General features: G+C 38.0%; 1 protein-coding gene and 1 pseudogene across 3 annotated transcripts in view; both read left to right on the forward strand.

Moving 5' to 3' along the window:
- The window catches only part of CHEK1 (checkpoint kinase 1), a 53088-nt gene that overhangs the window by 8417 nt on the left and 27141 nt on the right, over positions 1 to 17530 (forward strand). For all 3 annotated transcript variants that reach the window (XM_025356511.1, XM_025356510.1, XM_025356509.1), the window contains 5 exons: positions 1907 to 2011; positions 4251 to 4346; positions 9021 to 9129; positions 9319 to 9496; positions 9710 to 9841. In XM_025356511.1, coding sequence (XP_025212296.1) covers positions 1907 to 2011; positions 4251 to 4346; positions 9021 to 9129; positions 9319 to 9496; positions 9710 to 9841 — 620 coding nt within the window. The remainder of the gene's footprint in view (positions 1 to 1906; positions 2012 to 4250; positions 4347 to 9020; positions 9130 to 9318; positions 9497 to 9709; positions 9842 to 17530) is intronic.
- Positions 14971 to 15107, forward strand: LOC112607535 (annotated as a pseudogene).

The following is a 17530-nucleotide window of genomic DNA, read 5'->3' on the forward strand; positions in this document are numbered from 1 at the left end:
CTGGCTAAGTTTTAAAAATGTATTGTAGAGATGGGGTCTTGCTGTGTTGTCCAGGCTGGTGTTAAACACCCGGTCTCAAGCAAACCTTCTGTCTTGGCCTCCAAACTGTTAGGATTAAAGGCATGAGCCATGGCACCCAGCTTCTAGAGTAGTATTTTAATAGTCTCTTGATCAGTTTAGGTTGCTGTAACAAAGTATCATAGACTGCATAGCTTATAAACAACAAATTTATTTCTCACAGTTCTGGAGGCTAAAAGTATGATATTAGGAGTGCCAACCTGGTCATGTTTCAGTGAGGGCCCTCTTCCTGATTTGCAGATGGCTGTATTCCTGTGCTCTCTCATGGTGGACAGCCAAGAGAGCAGAAGCAGGTCCTATTGTGTTGTTTTTTTTTTTTTTAAGACCAGAGTCTTGCTCTGTCACCCAGGCTGGAGTGCAGTGGTACGATCTCAGCTCACTGCAGCCTCTACCTCCTAGATTCTAGCAGTTCTGTCCCAGCCTCCTGAGTAACTGAGATTACCAGCACGCATCATCAACCCCAGCTGATTTTTGTATTTTGACTAGAGACAGGGTTTCACCGTGTTGGCCAGGCTGGTCTCAAACTCCTGATCTCAAGTGATCCACCCACCTCAGCCTCCCAAAGTGCTGTTTTTGGTTTTTTTGTTTTTTTAAAATGACCAGATGTTGTGAGACATTGTGTCTGTTTTTTGTTTTGTTTTGTTTTTTGTGGTTTTTTTTTTGAGACAGGGTCTCACTCTATTGCCCAGGCTGGAGTGCAGTGGCACAATTCAAGGCTCCCTGCAGCCTTGACCTCCCAGGCTCAAGCGATCCTCCCATCTCAGTCCCCTCAGTATCTGGGACTACAGGCGTGCACCACCATGCCTGGCTTATTTTTTGTGTGTGTGTGTGTTTTTTTTTTTTTTTAGAGACAGTCTTGCCATGGTACCCAGGCTGGTCTTAAACTCCTGGGCTCAAGTAATCTGCCTACCTTGGCCTTCCAAAGTGCTGGGATTACATATGCCTATGAAGGCATAATATTGGCCAGGCACACGAGCCCTTATTAGACACTAATAAGGTCTTAATAAGAGCACTAATACCATTTTTTTGAGGGATCCCATCCCCAGGACCTAATTACCTCTCAAAGGCCCCACCTCCAAATGCCATTGCATTGTGAGTTAGGATTTCAGCATGACTTTTGAGGGGGACACAAATATTTATTACATTGCAAATAGTAACTTATTTATAATCCCAAAGATTTTTTAAGATGAGGCATGCATAGTTACGAAATTTCACAACACTTACCTCTCCTATGAATCACGTAAACATTTTTGAAAACAAGACTAGGGCAAGAAGTGATTCATCTGGTTTTTTTTATTATTTTATTTTTTGAGACAAAGTCTTGCTCTGTCGCTCAGGCTGCAGTGCAGTGGTGTGATCTTGGCTCACTGCAGCCTTGACCTCTCAGGTTCAAGTGATCCTCTCACTTTAGCCTCCTCAGGAGCCAGGACTACAGAGGCACACCACCACGTCCAGCTACTTTTATTTATTTTTTTGTAGAAATGGGGTCTCACTATGTTTCCCAGGCTGGTCTCAAACTCCTGGGCTCAAGCAATCCTTCTGCCTCAGCCTCCCAAAGTGCTGTGATTACAGGCCTGAGCTACCATACCTGCTCTGATTCATCTATCTTTGAAGTGCCTCTAAAGTTTCTAAGTTGGGATTCTCTTTTTTTTTTTTTTTGAGACAGAGTCTTGCTCTGTCACCCAGGCTAGAGTGCAGTGGCCAGGTTGGGATTCTTAGTTTGAAAACCATATTGAATTAATTCAAAGGAAACTTTTCATGGATTTATATTACCATTTTTCCTTGAAATCTGAACATTAAAAAAAACTGGGACTTGCTTTGTTTTTAGAATTGCCATGGGACCAACCCAGTGACAGCTGTCAGGAATATTCTGACTGGAAAGAAAAAAAAACATACCTCAACCCTTGGAAAAAAATCGATTCTGCTCCTCTAGGTAACGGTATCTTGAGTGAAAGAGTACTGATTTCTTGAAGTCTTGTGCTATTTGAATATTTTCTTATTTTTTTGTTTTAAACTTAGAAATAATTCATGAATCTTGTAGATAAATTGGTAACTATAAGTAAAAATTAAGGAAAAAATAACTCTTTCGTCCCAGAACTCTGCCATAGATTTTTAAAAATATTCTGGGGAGTGTATATTCAGAGCAACTTGAATCTGTGCTCTTAGGTGGCTTTTTACTTAAAAAAAAAAAGTTTTCACATGTGCTATACTTTGTTACAAATACACTCATTTGTTGCTTAACTATAGGGATGCACTCTAACAGTTGTTTCGTTAGGTGAGTTCATCATTGTGTGAACATCATAGAGTATACTTACATAAATCTAGATAGTACAGCTTACTATAAATCTAGCTATATGGTATAGCCTATTGGTCCCAGGCTGCAAACCTCTATAGCATGTTACTCTATTGAGTACTGTAAGGAATTGTAACATAATGGTATTTGTGTATCTAAATATAGGAAAAGTATAGTAAAAATACAGTGTTATAATCTAATGGGACTGTCTGTTATACATGTGGTCCATTCTTGACTGAAACATCATTAATGTGGCCCATGAGTATGTAAAATGAATATATGTATATTATTTATATGTGTTTTTATACAAAATGAGATCACACTAATATTTTGTAACTGCTTTTGGTTTTCATGTGCAGTGAACATTCTTCCATGACTATAATTGTAGGTCTACATCGTTGTTTTAAAGGCTGTGATGATATTCTGCCATGTGGATATGCCTTATGATACTCTTTTAATCACTTTGTTGGAGATTTTTCTAAATTTTCACAGATACAAAAGAGATATAAGTATCTGTGTAACTTAATCATGACACATACCCTTAAATTGTTCATTGAAATCCCCAGAAGCAAAATTGCAGCATGAAAGATGTAGTTTTTATTATTATGGCTTATTTTGTCAAATTGCTTCCTGAAAGTTTGAACCATTTCATCACAGTCTCATCAATTTACATTAAAAAAAAAAAAACTAACAGGCCTTTAAATGATAGTCTTTTATTTTATTTTATTTTATTTTTTTTGAGGTGGAGTCTCGCTCTGTCACCCAGGCTGGAGTGCAGTGGCCAGATCTCGGCTCACTGCAAGCTCCGCCTCCCGGGTTCCTGCCATTCTCCTGCCTCAGCCTCCCGAGTAGCTGGGACTACAGGCGCCCGCCACCTCGCCCGGCTAGTTTTTTGTAATTTTTAGTAGAGACGGGGTTTCACCGTGTTAGCCAGGATGGTCTCAATCTCCTGACCTCATGATCCGCCCATCTCGGCCTCCCAAAGTGCTGGGATTACAGGCTTGAGCCACCGCGCCCGGCCGATAGTCTTTTATTTTTATTTTAAATTTAATACTAATGAAGTTGTATACACTTTATTTATATGTTAGTTTTTTGTCTATTTTGCTCATTTTTGTCAAGCATATTTTTCTTACCAGTTTGAAGTTTGTTTGTTTTTTTTTTTTGTAATATATTGACCTTTGCACTTGTTACAAATACTTTTCACAAATACTTATCATTTATTTTCATTTTGTTTTGCTATATTGACATTCAAATCTATTATCTTGTCCTTTGTGGTCCCTGACTATAATGTCTTTGGAAAGGTCTTCTACCTCTACTATTTAAAAGTTCCCTATTTTTTCATTTAATGGTTTTATGGCTTCATTTTTACATTTAAATCTTTGGTCCATTAGGAAATAATTTTTGTGTAGGGAGATATATGAATTTTTTCTCAAGAAAATCAAGATACCTTAGGATGGTTAATACTGTCTCTTTAAAAGTTATTGGTAAGTAAATGTTGATTATAAAACTGAATAAGGGGGTCACGTGAGAACATGACATTGAAGTAATGAAATTCAGTATTGAAAATGGATATAAGGGGGTTTCTGTATCTTTTTGTTAATCTTGTCACATGAGGAGAAACATTTCCACCTGGCTCTTGTTCTCAGTTGCAAACAATTGAGAATCAGATCAAGGGAAGACTATTCCAAGATATAGACAGCAGCAGAGAAAAACTGCATGAAATTAAAGCAATAATTTAGTAGCTTTAATTCTTTCTCTTCCCCAGAAATAATATTTAGACATAAGTAGGCCAACAGAAAATATGTTTCTTACCGCAAGCCATAGGCTTCTCGAATCTCCATGACGCTTTCATGAATGTTGTCTTAATGTTTGTTTTTAGCTCTGCTGCATAAAATCCTAGTTGAGAATCCATCAGCAAGAATTACCATTCCAGACATCAAAAAAGATAGATGGTACAACAAACCCCTCAAGAAAGGTAATATCCTTAAACTACATGTTTGTTTTTCTGTGGAAGGAAAGGTAATTGCAAAGTCATTATCACAAGTCAACAACACATCATGGCTATGATCTCTGTCCTCATGGAGATTATAATGTCTAGTAGGAAAAAAATATAAAAATAATTTTGTTTATTAATAATTATAAAAGGGAAAGTCAGGGTACTATAGCTAAGTGTTTGACCAAGTCTAAGGGACAGGGAAGACTTTTCTTCCTGAAGAAATTACATTAAATCTAAGATTTGAAGATTAAAGGGAAGCTAGCCAGGCAAAGTAAGTGGCAGATTTGATTCTGAACAGGGGAAGCAGTATTTGAAAACTCTTAGGTTTTTGAAAGTCTGATGCATTTGAGAAACTTGAAAGATCAGTATGGCACGAGCCATGTCTGCTGTGTTCATCATTGCATCGTCAGTGCTTAGCACAGTATATGGTGCACCATAGGCACTCATTAAATATTTGTTGAATAAATGAGTGAACAGGGAAGTGGGAGAGGAAGAGAGGTTTAAGATGAGGATAGAGAGGTCGCTAGTGGCCCGTTTGTGGAAGAAGACCTTGTAAGCCATGTTAAGGATTCGGGGCTTTTAACTTAAGACCACTGGGGAGACCTTTGGGAGATTTTAAGCAAGAATGTGACATAGTCATATCTTTGGTTTAAAAATATCTCTCTGACGACCTTCCCCCCCGCCCCCATTGTTTTTTATGAATAGGGAAAGATTCAGGGTACCGTAGGTTTTTCTGCTAGTTGTCTAGTTGTGGTAAGATGGCTTGGAGTAGGTTAGGGCAGTGGTATTGGAGAAATGAGATGATCCCAAAGAAATTTAAGAACTAGTATTGATAGGACTGTTAGGCTGTGAATGGGAGGAGAGAGGACAATGACTAGAGATTATGAATGAGAAACATTCAGAGAGTTATTAAAGAAGAATTAATGTTTAACTCTGTCCTCATGGACAGAAAAGAGTTAATGTTTAAAAATTCACTCTTCTTTAATACCTCTCTGCCTGTTTCTTTCTCGTTGTTCTAACCTAAAGCCCAATTCTACCTTGAGGACGCTGCTTCCTCTGAAGTGGTAGGTATTTTCTTTCCCATACCCTCATGTCCTTTGATCTGGATATGGCACAGGTGTCCTCCTTATTTTTCATTGTTACTTTCTCACATCTTCCTGTATGTCTCTCCCCTCTAACTTTTGAACCCCCAATTAAAATTTCTGCCATACTATCATAGTCTCCATAATGACCCTTGATGTAATTTTCGTCATGATTCTTGGTGATTTAAATATTTATTTGGATGATCCTCCTAATATCCTGACTTCACTGTTACTTGACCTTCTCTCCTGTAGTGATGTTGTCTTTGAACGCTCTGCACTGATCACCAGTATAATTTTTCTGACTTCCTCCCTTAATATTCTGACTTAAACAGTCCTTTGACTCTATCTGCACTTCCAATTAATTAATTCTATCTCTTCAGTCTCTTACCTGCTCCCTCTCTAGGTCCTTGATTTCATCTTTACTTATCTTAAATCTTTAGGTTAGTCATTAAATGACTGCTTTGCATTCATCATCTTCAATTTCCTTGTCCCTTTCTCTCTTCATCATATTTAGTGGGTAAAACCCAGTAAGTAGTTTCTGGGTTTAATCTAGTAGTTTTCTACGTACTCCACACTTGTACCTGCACAATGGTTTGTAGCAGGAGAAAAATACCCAAAAATCTTCACTTTTTCCAGTATATTTACGTTCCATGTGCTACCTGCTTGTAGCTGTTTTGGTTATTAGATTGAAAGAACATATATAGGGTTTGGTACCATTTGTACTTTCAGGCATCCAGTTGAACATATCCCTCTGTGGGTAAGTGGGGACTACTGTAGTCAGTTCTCAGACCTCTTGTTTTATCTCATCAGTATTTTATACAGTTGATCATGCCCTTCTCCTTTAAACACTTTCTTCGTTTGGCTTCCACGCATTACACTCTTCTGATTTTCGTCCTTCTCACTGGTCACTCCTTTTCAGTCTCTTTTGATGGTTTTCTTTCATCTACTCAGCCTCCTACTATTGGAGTTTTCTAGGGCTGAATCTATGGATCTCCTTTGTTTTCTTCTCCGCACTCACTCCATTAGTAATATTACTTGGTTTCATGGCTCTAAATAAAACTGTATGTTGATAGTCGTCACATTTATATCAACCTAGACCTTTCCTCTAAATTCCAAACTTACATGTCTTTTTTTTTTTTTTTTTGAGACGGAGTCTCACTCTACTACAGGCGCCTGCCACCACGCCCGGCTAGTTTTTTGTATTTTTTTGGTAGAGATGGGGTTTCACCGTGTTAGCCAGGATGGTCTCGATCTCCTGACCTCACGATCCACTCGTCTCGGCCTCCCAAAGTGCTGGGATTACAGGCTTGAGCCACCGCGCCGGCCAAACTTACATGTCTTAACTGCCTTCTGAACTTCCACTTGAATGTTAAGAGGCATCTCAAACTTGATGAATTCCAAACTGAGTTACTGTTCTTTTCTTTTCAAATCCATTCCTCTTCAAAGTCTTTCCCTTGTTGGTTAATGGCAACTGCATTATTCTTGTTATGCAGATCAGAAACCTTGGAATCATCCTTCGTTTTTCTCATTCTCTTTTACTTCACATCCAGTCCACCAGGTAATTCTGTTAACCTCTAAAATTCTAGAATCTGATTACCTTTTTCACCTCCACGGCAACCCTATCATTCCAAACTACTATGATACCTTTCCAGAGTGTTCTGATTTAAAAATAAATTAGAATATGTCACCGTTCTACCCAAAACCTCCAATGCTTTAGTTCTTACCCAGAGTGTAAGCTAAAGTCAGTTGATGACCTGTGAGTTCTTACACAGTTTTGTCCCTTACATTACTTCTCTGACCTCAATTCTGCTTTGCTCCCCCTTGGTCATACCTATATCAGTCTTCTCATTGTTCTCCAAGTGCTCCAGGCATACTTCTACCTCACTGTTTTTGTAACGACTGTTCCCTATGCCTGAAAATGCTTTTTCCAACAGGACTTATTTGCATGTCTTATTCTCTCTTTCTTTGGATATTGACTTCAATGTCATCTTTCCAATAAGCCTTTCCTGGCCATGCTATTTAAAATGATACCCCTTCCCTCTAACACATTTCTTAAATTTTTAAAATTTTCACTATCTTGTGGACATATGCAATCCAACGCATTTCTTCATTTTATTTTCCTCCATTGTACTTACCATCATTTAGCTTATCTTTAACTTTATTTGAATTTATTTTACGTTATTTTGTCTCTCCTCAGTAGAATGTAAGATTTAAGAGATCAAAGATTTTTTTCTATTTTGCTCACTGCTGAATACCTAATACCTAGAATAATGCCTGGCACAGAGTAGACCTAATAAAATATTTGAATGGATGGATTAATAAATAAAAAGCAGGTTTAAAAAAAAAACCTTAAGCATGTTTTTAAAAAAAAGAAACTTAAGCCTGTTTAAGTGGTTTGGGTATAGATCCTGTAGAGAGGAAGAGGCTGACAGTCTAAGAGAAAGGGAATAAGTAACAGGATCAAGATCCCTGAGGAGGTAGAAGGGTATAGACTCCAAAGCACAAGTAGAGAGATGAACATTCGATAGGAGAATGGAAGGGATGAAACGATGTATAGTAATACAAGTAACTTCGATTTGATAGGGATAAGTTGATGTAGTTTCTGTCTAATGGCTTTCTCTCTGAAATGGAAGGTGGTAGTGTAGGTACTGGATGGTAGTCTTGGAAATTACAGAAAAGTGTAGTTTTGAAGTGATCCTTATGGAGAAAAGGAAAAGAAACTAGAGAAACAGAATTATCTGGCAATATTGAGGTTTGGCTAGGGATTGTAACCATAAATTTACAGTGGTGTCATTTTCCATATAATATTCTTCTTTGTAAAGCTTTTCCAGGGAATCAAAGAGTTTTGGCTAGAACAGATTCATAATGTTTATTGCTATTATCATAAATTATTTTTTATTTTAAAAAGTTCTAGTCCTTTAGCCAGGTCTGTCGTCTTCATAGAACATTGTTCTGTTCCCCACAAAAGATGCCATTAAGATTGTGACCTGGGCCAGGCACGGTGGCTCACACCTGTAATCCCAGTACTTTGGGAGGCTGAGGCGCGTGGATCACGAGGTCAGGAGATCAAGACCATCCTGGCTAACACAGTGAAACCCCATCTCTCCTAAAAAAAAAAAAAAAAAAAAAAAAAAAAAAGCTGGGTGTGGTGGCGGGCGCCTGTAGTCCCAGCTACTCAGGAGGCTGAGACAGGAGAATATGAACCTGGGAGATGGAGCTTGCAGTGAGCCGAGATTGCTCCATTGCACTCCAGCCTGGGCAACAGAGCAAGACTCCATCTCAAAAAAAAAAAGATTGTGGTCTGCGCATACTCCACACTTTGAACATGCCTACAGGTCATACTTAGGTATTGTAAATACGTAATTGGACAAATGATTCTTAGTAATTTTATAACTTGGCCACATTTTTTATAAAATCATATAGGAAGGCTTTGTTTTATATCTTATAAAAATTTTGTGTTAAATAAATAGATTTAGACATAGTTTTACTTCTTCAAGTTGCCAGTTGAGTTAATTTAAAAACTTATTTGCGTAGAAGACTTGAAAGCATTTGTATTTGTTTTCTTTTTTAGGGGCAAAAAGGCCCCGAGTCACTTCAGGTGGTGTGTCAGAGTCTCCCAGTGGGTTCTCTAAGCACATTCAATCCAATTTGGACTTCTCTCCAGTAAACAGTGCTTCTAGGTAAGACTGATAAAGATTAAGTAGTTTTTGATTGTAGTATCCCCCATGAAGAATAATACATGTGTGTGTTTTTTCATAATATTCAACATTAATGGACATAATACTGTAAGCAAGAGAACTTTTGTGTGATATAAGAAAGGCCTGATAGATTTTATTTTATGTATGTTTCCTTCTGTCTTAATGCCTTAGTGAAGAAAATGTGAAGTACTCCAGTTCTCAGCCAGAACCACGCACAGGTCTTTCCTTATGGGATACCAGTCCCTCATATATTGATAAATTGGTACAAGGGATCAGCTTTTCCCAGCCCGCATGTCCTGATCATATGCTTCTGAATAGTCAGTTACTTGGAACCCCAGGATCCTCACAGGTGAGGGAATTTCATTTTTTTAATAAATAATGGCAGCTCTTTATTTTTTATTGTCTTAAAGTCCTTTTTTAATGTGTAAATCTTAGATATATAACTTTTAAATCACATGTATTTTTTTGTCAAGGAAGAATTTTTAAGTCAGACTAAATAGCTATGATATTACTGTCTTTAGTCATAATGGATTTATTCAGTTGTCTTCTGTTTGACATGTAGAACCCCTGGCAGCGGTTGGTCAAAAGAATGACACGATTCTTTACCAAATTGGATGCAGACAAATCTTATCAATGCTTGAAAGAGACTTGTGAGAAGTTGGGCTATCAATGGAAGAAGAGTTGTATGAATCAGGTGTGTTTCATTGATTTTCATTATACCTTTTCCTGAAGAAAAATTGAAATATTTGAGTAAAAGCTATCATTAGTATATTTTTTAAATACAAGCGGTGGCTCACACCTGTAATCCTAGCTCTTTGGGAGGCCGGGGTGGGCAGATCACCTGAGGTCAGGAGTTCGAGACCAGCCTGGCCAACATGGTGAAACCCTGTCTCTACTAAAAATACAAAAATTAGCCAGCATAGTGGTGCATGCCTGTAATCCCAGCTTCTCGGGAGACTGAGGCGGGTGAATTGCTTGAACCTGGAAGATGGAAGTTGCAGTGAGCCGAGATCCTGCCAGTGTGCTCCCGCCAGGGTGATAGAGTGAGACTCTGTCTCAAAAAAACCAAACAAACATAAAAATACTAAGTAATTAGTTAATTTGAAAAAGAAACTAAATGTTCTCTACCTTAAGAAATAATATATTTTTTTAAGTTTTGTTTATTATTATTATTTTTTTTAGTTTTAGCCACCGTGCCTGGCCTAAAATAATATTTCTTAAAAGACTTTTAATTGTTATTAAAAATGTTAGGGAGCTGGAATTATTATTTTCTTAAAAACTGTATATACTTAAACTGTAGACAATAATGGTTGACTGCCTACCATGAAAGACGAATACATTAGCAATCCCACACTTTCTTGCATTTCCCTTGATTGCACCCGTCAATTTTTATTGTTTATATTATTAGAGCATAGTTATAACATTGATATTCTAAACTGTCTTTAAGGCTTTTCAAAAAAAATGTTAATGTCAATGAAAAACAAATAGGGGAGCTGTTTTATATTGAAGGAGACTAAAGAGGCCTGATAGCTAAGTGCAGTGCAGGGTCTTTCACTAGATCATGTATTTGGAAAAAAAAAAAAACTACAACGGACATTATTGGAACAATTGGGGAAATTTGAATATGGACTGTATATTAGGTAATGTTTTTGTATCAGCATCAGATTTCTCGGGTGTGATGATACTGTGGTTTGTAGGAGAATGCCCTTGTTCCAAGGAGAAACATGTGGAAGCAAAGTTGAAGTGAAGTGGTATCTTCTTTCAACTTAAAATTTAAAAAAATAAAGGGCAAACAATTACATAAAGGCAAATAAACACCCACATATCTAGTAGATAAGGCCAATGAAGAGTATATGGTTATTTATTGTATTCTTCTTTCAGTTTTTCTGTAGATTTGAGTTTTCAAAATTAAAAGTTTGGGGGAACTGTTACTGTGTAAAAATCTGAGGTCAGCCTGATAGTCTTCTTACTCACATAGGTGATTCACTTTTTCTCAGGTCGACTCAGAGATAAAATTTTCTTAACGTAAGAATCATGACTTTCACCATTTTAAAATGTAAAATGCAGTGCTTTTTAGCATATTCACAAAGTTGTGCAACCATCGCCCCTAATTCCAGAACATTGCATCACCACAGGGGAAAAAAAAAAAACAAAACCTCTATACCACCTAGCAGTCACTCCTTATTCCTTTCTTCCTCCATTCCCGGGCAACTTCGAATCTACTTTCTGTCTTCAGGGAATGCCTCTTTGGACATTCTATACAAATGGAATCATATAACATGTAGTCCTTTGGGTCTGTCTGCTTTCATTTAGCATAATGTTTTCAAGGTTCATAGCGTTTATCAGTACTTTATTCCTTTTTATGACTGAATAATATTCCATTGTGTGTATGTACTGCATTTTGTTTATCCATTCATCCATTGATGGACATTTGGGTTGTTTCTACTTTTTGGTCTTTATGAATAATACTGCTATGAACAATCTTGTACCAGTTTTTGTGTGACCATATGTTTTTAATTTCTTAGATATATATGGAGGAGTAGAATTGCTGGAGCATATGGTAACTCTTCATTTAACTTTTTGAGAAACTGCGAAATGATTTTTCCAAAGCATCTGTACCATTTTACATTTCCATCAGTAATGTAAGAGAGTTCCAATTTCTCTACATCCTTGCCAACACTTATTGCCTCCCCTTTTTGCTATAGCTATCCTAGTGTGTATGAAATATTATCTCATTTTGCTTTTGATTTTCCTTTCTCTAAAGACTAATGATCTTGAGCATATTCTTACATGCTTATTGGCCATTTCTTTATAACAGTATCTGGATCTTTTGTCCATATTTTAACTGGATTGTTTTTATTGTTGAGTTGTTAGAGTTCTTCGTACATTCTGGACACTAGAACCTTGTCAGATACCTGATTTGCAAATATCCCATTCTGTGGGAGAAATCGCCCATTCTTTTCATTTTCTTGTTAGTGTTTGATGTACACAAGTTTTAGATTTTGATGAATTCCAGTGGATCTATAATTTCTCTTTTGTTGCCTATGCTTTTAGTGCCAAATTTAAGAAACTGTTGCCTAATATAAAATTGTAAAGATTTATACTTTATGCTTTCTTTTAGGAGTCCAGCCTCCTGAGTAGCTGGGACTACAGTCTTAAAGTTTAGCTCTTACATTTAGGTCTTTGTCCATTTTGAGTTAATATTTGTATATAGTATGAGGTAGGGTCCAAATGCAAATGTTTGTATGTGAATATTCAGTTTTTCTGGCACCATTTGTGGAAGACATCTTTTCCTATGAGATGATCTTGGCACCTTTGCTGAAAACAAATCAGTCATAGATGTATGGGTTTATTTCTGGACTCTCAATTCTTTTTTTTTTCTTTTCTTTTCTTTTTCTTCCCCCATGGACTCAATTCTTTATTTCATGGATCTATATGTCTATGCTATGCCACTACCACACTATTTTGATTACTGTAGCTTTGTAGTGAGTTTTGACATTAGAAAGTATGAGTTGTCCAAGTTTGTTCTTTTTTTCAAGGTATTTTGGTTATTTGTGGCCCCTTGTTTTTCTGTCTTTTAGGATTATCTTATTTCTGCAAGAAAAAAATTTGGAATTTTAAAAGAGATTACATTGAATCTGTAGATTAACCCGGGGAATATTTCCATTTTAGTACAGATTGAGTATTCCTTATTCGAGGTGCTCGGGTCCAAAAGTTTTGTGGATTTACATTTGTTTGGATTTTGGAATATTTGCATATACATATTGAGATAACTTACAGATGAGACTTAAGTTGAAACATGAATAATTTTATTTGTGGTTCATATATACCTTATACAGATAACCTGAAGGTAATTTTATACAATGTTTTAAATAATTTTGTGCATGAAACAAAGTTTGTACATTGAACTATCAGAAAGCAAACTTATCAGGTATGAAATTTTCAATTTGTGGCATCATGCCAGCACCCGAAAAGTTTTGGAGTTTGGAACATTTTGAATTTCAGATTTTAGATTAAGGATGCTAAACCTGTAATAGTAACTCTTCCAATCCAATAACATGGGGCCTTTTTTTCCATTTTTTTATGGTCTTTAATTTCTTTCAAGAATATTTAGTAGTTTTCAATGTTCAAGTCTCGCACTTCCTAGGTTAAATGTAATCCCATTTATTCTTTTTTTTTTTTTTAAATCCTGATGCTGATGTAAATGGAATTTTTAAATTTTATTTTCAAATTGTTCATTGATAGTATATATGCAAATGAATTTTGTGTATTGATCTTGTATCCTGAAAATTTGCTGAATTCATTAACTCCAGTAGTTTTTTTGACCAATTCTTTAGGTTTTTTTATATATTAAGATTACATTATTTGGCCGGGCGTGATGGCTCACGCCTGTATTCCCAGCACTTTGAGAGGCCAATGAAGGTGGATTACGAGGTCAAGCATTCGAGACCAGCCTGGCCAACATAGTGAAAGCCCATCTCTACTAAAAATACAAAAAATTAGCTGGGCGTGGTGGCAGGTGCCGGTAATCCCAGCTACTCGGGAGGCTGAGGCAGGAGAATCGCTTGAACCTGGGAGGCAGAGGTTGTAGTGAGCCAAGATCGTACCACTGCACTCCAGCCCGGACGATAATGTGAGACTCCATCTCAAAAAAAAAAAGATTACATTGTTTATCCATAGAGATACAGGAAATTGTTTTACCTTTTTTTTTTTTTAAACCCAGATGCGTTTTAGTTCTTTTTGTTTAGTTGTCTTGGCTAGGACTCTCAACATTATATTGAACAGAAATAGAGTGGACATCTTTGTCTTGTTCTTGATCTTAGGAGTAAGTTTTGAGTCTTTCAGCATTAAGTATGATGTTAGCTGTGGGGTTTTTGTTTTTATGATAAAGAGTATTGGATTTTGTCAAATGTTTTCTCCATCTATTGAGATAATCATGTGGATTTTTTCCCCTTTATTAATATTATATATTAATACCTTGACCTCTTGTGCCCAAGTGATCCTCTCACCTCAGCCTCTTAAGTAACTGGGACTACAGGTGTGCACTACCATAACCAGCTAACTTTTTAAAAATGTTTTTGTAGAGATGCAGTCTCTCTGTGTTGACCAGGCTGGATTTGACCTTCTGGGCTCAAGTGATCCTCCTGAGTAGTGGATACTATAGGTGTGCACCACCATGCCCAGCTAAATTGACAGTTTTCATCAGTCTGTTTATTTTGTCTAATGTTAGTATATCCATATCAGCTTACTAGCTATCTTGTGTATTTTCCTTTTTTTAGATGGAGTCTCACTATGTTGCCTAGGCTAGAGTGTAGTGGCTACTTGCAGTACGATCATAGTGCAATGCAGCCTCAAACTCCTGGGCTCAAGTGACCCTCCTGCCTTGGGCTCGCAAGTAGGTGGGACTGCAGGCATATGCCACCATACCCAGCTACCAGCTCTCTTTTGGTTATTGTTTCCATGCTCTATTTTATTTTTTTCCTTTTCCTTTTAGCCTATTTGTGTCTTTCAATCTAAAGTACCTTAGCCAGGTGTGATGGCTCACACCTATAATTACAGCACTTTAGGAGGCTGAGGCGGGCAGATCACTCGAGGCCGGGAGTTTGAGACCAGCCTGACCAACATGGTGAAACCCCATGTCTACTGAAAATATTTAAAAAATTAGTAGGGCGTTGTGGTGTGCGCCTGTAACCCCTGCTACTGGGGAGGCTTTAGGTGGAAGGATAGCCTGAGCCATGGGAGATTGAGGCTGCAGTGAACGTGATCTGATTGCACAACTGCTATCCAGCCTGGGTGACAGAGCAAGACTGTCTCAAAAAAAAAATCGCTTCTCAGCCTTTTGGCTAAGATCAAATGTAGTATCTATTAGTTTAAAGTGCCTTAATTTATCTTCCACTTTTTGGACAGGTAGTTTTGCTGGATATAGAATTCTTAATAACTTTTGTCTTTCAGCACTTTGATTATGCCACTACTGCCTTCTAGCCTTTGTGGTTTCTGATGAGAAGTCAGCTGTTAATCTTACTGAGGATCCCTTTTATGTGAGACATTGCTGCTCTCTTGCTGCTTTTATGTTTCTCTGTTGACCACGGTTTGACTATGATGTATCTTGGTGTGAATTTCTTTGTTCATTCTATTTGGAGTTCATTGAGCTTCTCGGATATGTAAATTAATGTTTTTAATCACACTTGGGAAGTTTTTGGCCATTATTTCTTCAGATATATTTTTGTACCTAACTCTCCTCTCCCTCTTGGACTCATTGTGTATTGTTGGGATACTTGTCATACCACAGTTCTTAGACTCTGTTCACTTTTCTTTATTCTTTCTTTATGTTCCTCAGGGACAGTTTTGGTTGCTCTTTTTCCTTTATATGGGCCATACTTTGTTTCCTTACATGCTTTGTAATTTTTTATTGAAAACTGGACATATTGTGGCAATATGTGGCAACTCTAGAAGTCAGAGTTTCCCCTCTTGCCAGTGTTTGTTACTGCTTGATGTAGTTGTTTTTTTTAGTGATTTTTTTTCTTTTTCTTTTTCTTTTTTTTTTTGAGATGGAGCTTCACTCTTGTTGCCCAGGCTGGAGTGCAATGGTGTGATCTTGGCTCACTGCAACCTCCACCTCGTGGGTTCAAGCGAGTCTCCTGCCTCAGCCTTCCAAGTAGCTGGGATTACAGGCGCCTACCACCATGCCCGGCTAATTGTTTGTGTTTTTATTAGAGGCGGGGTTTCATCATGTTGGCCAGGCTGGTCTCGAACTCCTGACCTCAGGTGCCACCCGCCTCAGCCTCCAAAGTGCTGGGATTACAGGTGGGAGCCACCGCACCCGGCCCTAGTGATTTTTCTGATATAATTTTTTAAAGTTGGTATTGTTTGTCATGCATGACTGTGCAGTTTCTGTCCCATTAGTTGTAGTGGTCAGCTAATGATTGGACAGAGATTTCCTTAAATTCTGTGTACCAAAAACAAAAAATTCTGCAGAGGGGTTCTGTATTTGTGTTGGGGCACACCTGCAATACTCAACCGAGAAGTTTACAACGTTGCTTCAGCCTTCACTATTTGCCTGTGCAAAATGCAAAGTTAGGGCACATGTAGAGCTTCGGGGTCTTCTCAGCTCTTTCCTAAGCACGTGTACTGCCCTGGTCATGGGTGTGTCTTTTTACATTCCCAGGAATATGTTGGACCTTTTCAGAGTCCTATTGCTCAGAAACATCTCACTCCCTAACCTCTTCTTCCAAACGTCTTGGGTAGTCTGTTTGCCCCAGTTGCTATCATTGCTTCAGGCAACAGAGACTAAAGCATTTTCCTGTAAGTGTTTTCCACAAACGCTACCCAGGAGCAGCTTTAGCGCAAGGTGAGTTACAGTTACAAAGGCGAAATAAAGACAAGCCTTTTTTTCTTGAGATGGAGTCTCGCTCTGTTTCCCAGTCTGGAGTGCAATGGTGTGATCTCAGCTCACTGCAACCTCTGCCTCCCAGGTTTAAGCGATTCTCCTGCCTCAGCCTACCAAGTAGCTGGGATTAAAGGCACCTGCCACCACACCCTGTTAATTTTTGTATTTTTAGTAGAGACAGGGTTTCACCATGTTGGTCAGGCTGTTCTCGAACTCCTGACCTCAGGTGATCCACCTGCCTCGGCCTCCCCACGTGTTGGGATTACAGGCATGAGCCACTGCACCTGGCCAGGACAAGCCTTTTGATCAGGTCATTTTAGAGGGTCAGATCGGTTTAAGATAGTTTGTAAGTGAGGTTTATTCTGCTCCTACCTGGACCTATACCTGAAATATGGACCGTTATTTTCAAGGCTGCTACTGAGTGAGGAGCAGGGGATGGGAACAGGGTAAGTTACAATACCAGAAAGCTCACTGTTCTTACTGAGTTTCACTTGTTTTGAATAAGTTACTGCAAACTTTTAGTTAGTTTACAATGTTCTGAAAAAGTTGATTCTGACAGGTTTTGGCAGGTTTTTAAAATTGCTTTTGTGGAGTAATGGACTTCTGGAGTTCTTTTCTCTGCCATTTTCACTGACATCACTCCTTGATTCAGTCACTCTCAGTTCTTTGAAGTATTTTTTTTTTTTTTTGTCTTTGAAGTTTAAGAGCTTAATTCAGATGTGTTGAGTTGAATATCTTGTGTTAATTTTCCCAGAACATAGTATGTTATTTCAGTGCTGCACAGTCATAGTATAGTTGTGTGTTTTCATAGTTTTTTTTTTTTTTTTTTTTTTTTGAGACTGAGTCTGGCTCTGTCGCCCAGGCTGGAGTGCGGTGGCCGGATCTCAGCTCACTGCAAGCTCCGCCTCCCGGGTTCACGCCATTCTCCTGCCTCAGCCTCCCGAGTAGCTGGGACCACAGGCGCCCGCCACTTCGCCCGGCTAGTTTTTTGTATTT

This window comes from Theropithecus gelada, chromosome 14 (assembly GCF_003255815.1).
Source record: "Theropithecus gelada isolate Dixy chromosome 14, Tgel_1.0, whole genome shotgun sequence".
Taxonomy (NCBI): Eukaryota; Metazoa; Chordata; class Mammalia; order Primates; family Cercopithecidae; genus Theropithecus; species Theropithecus gelada.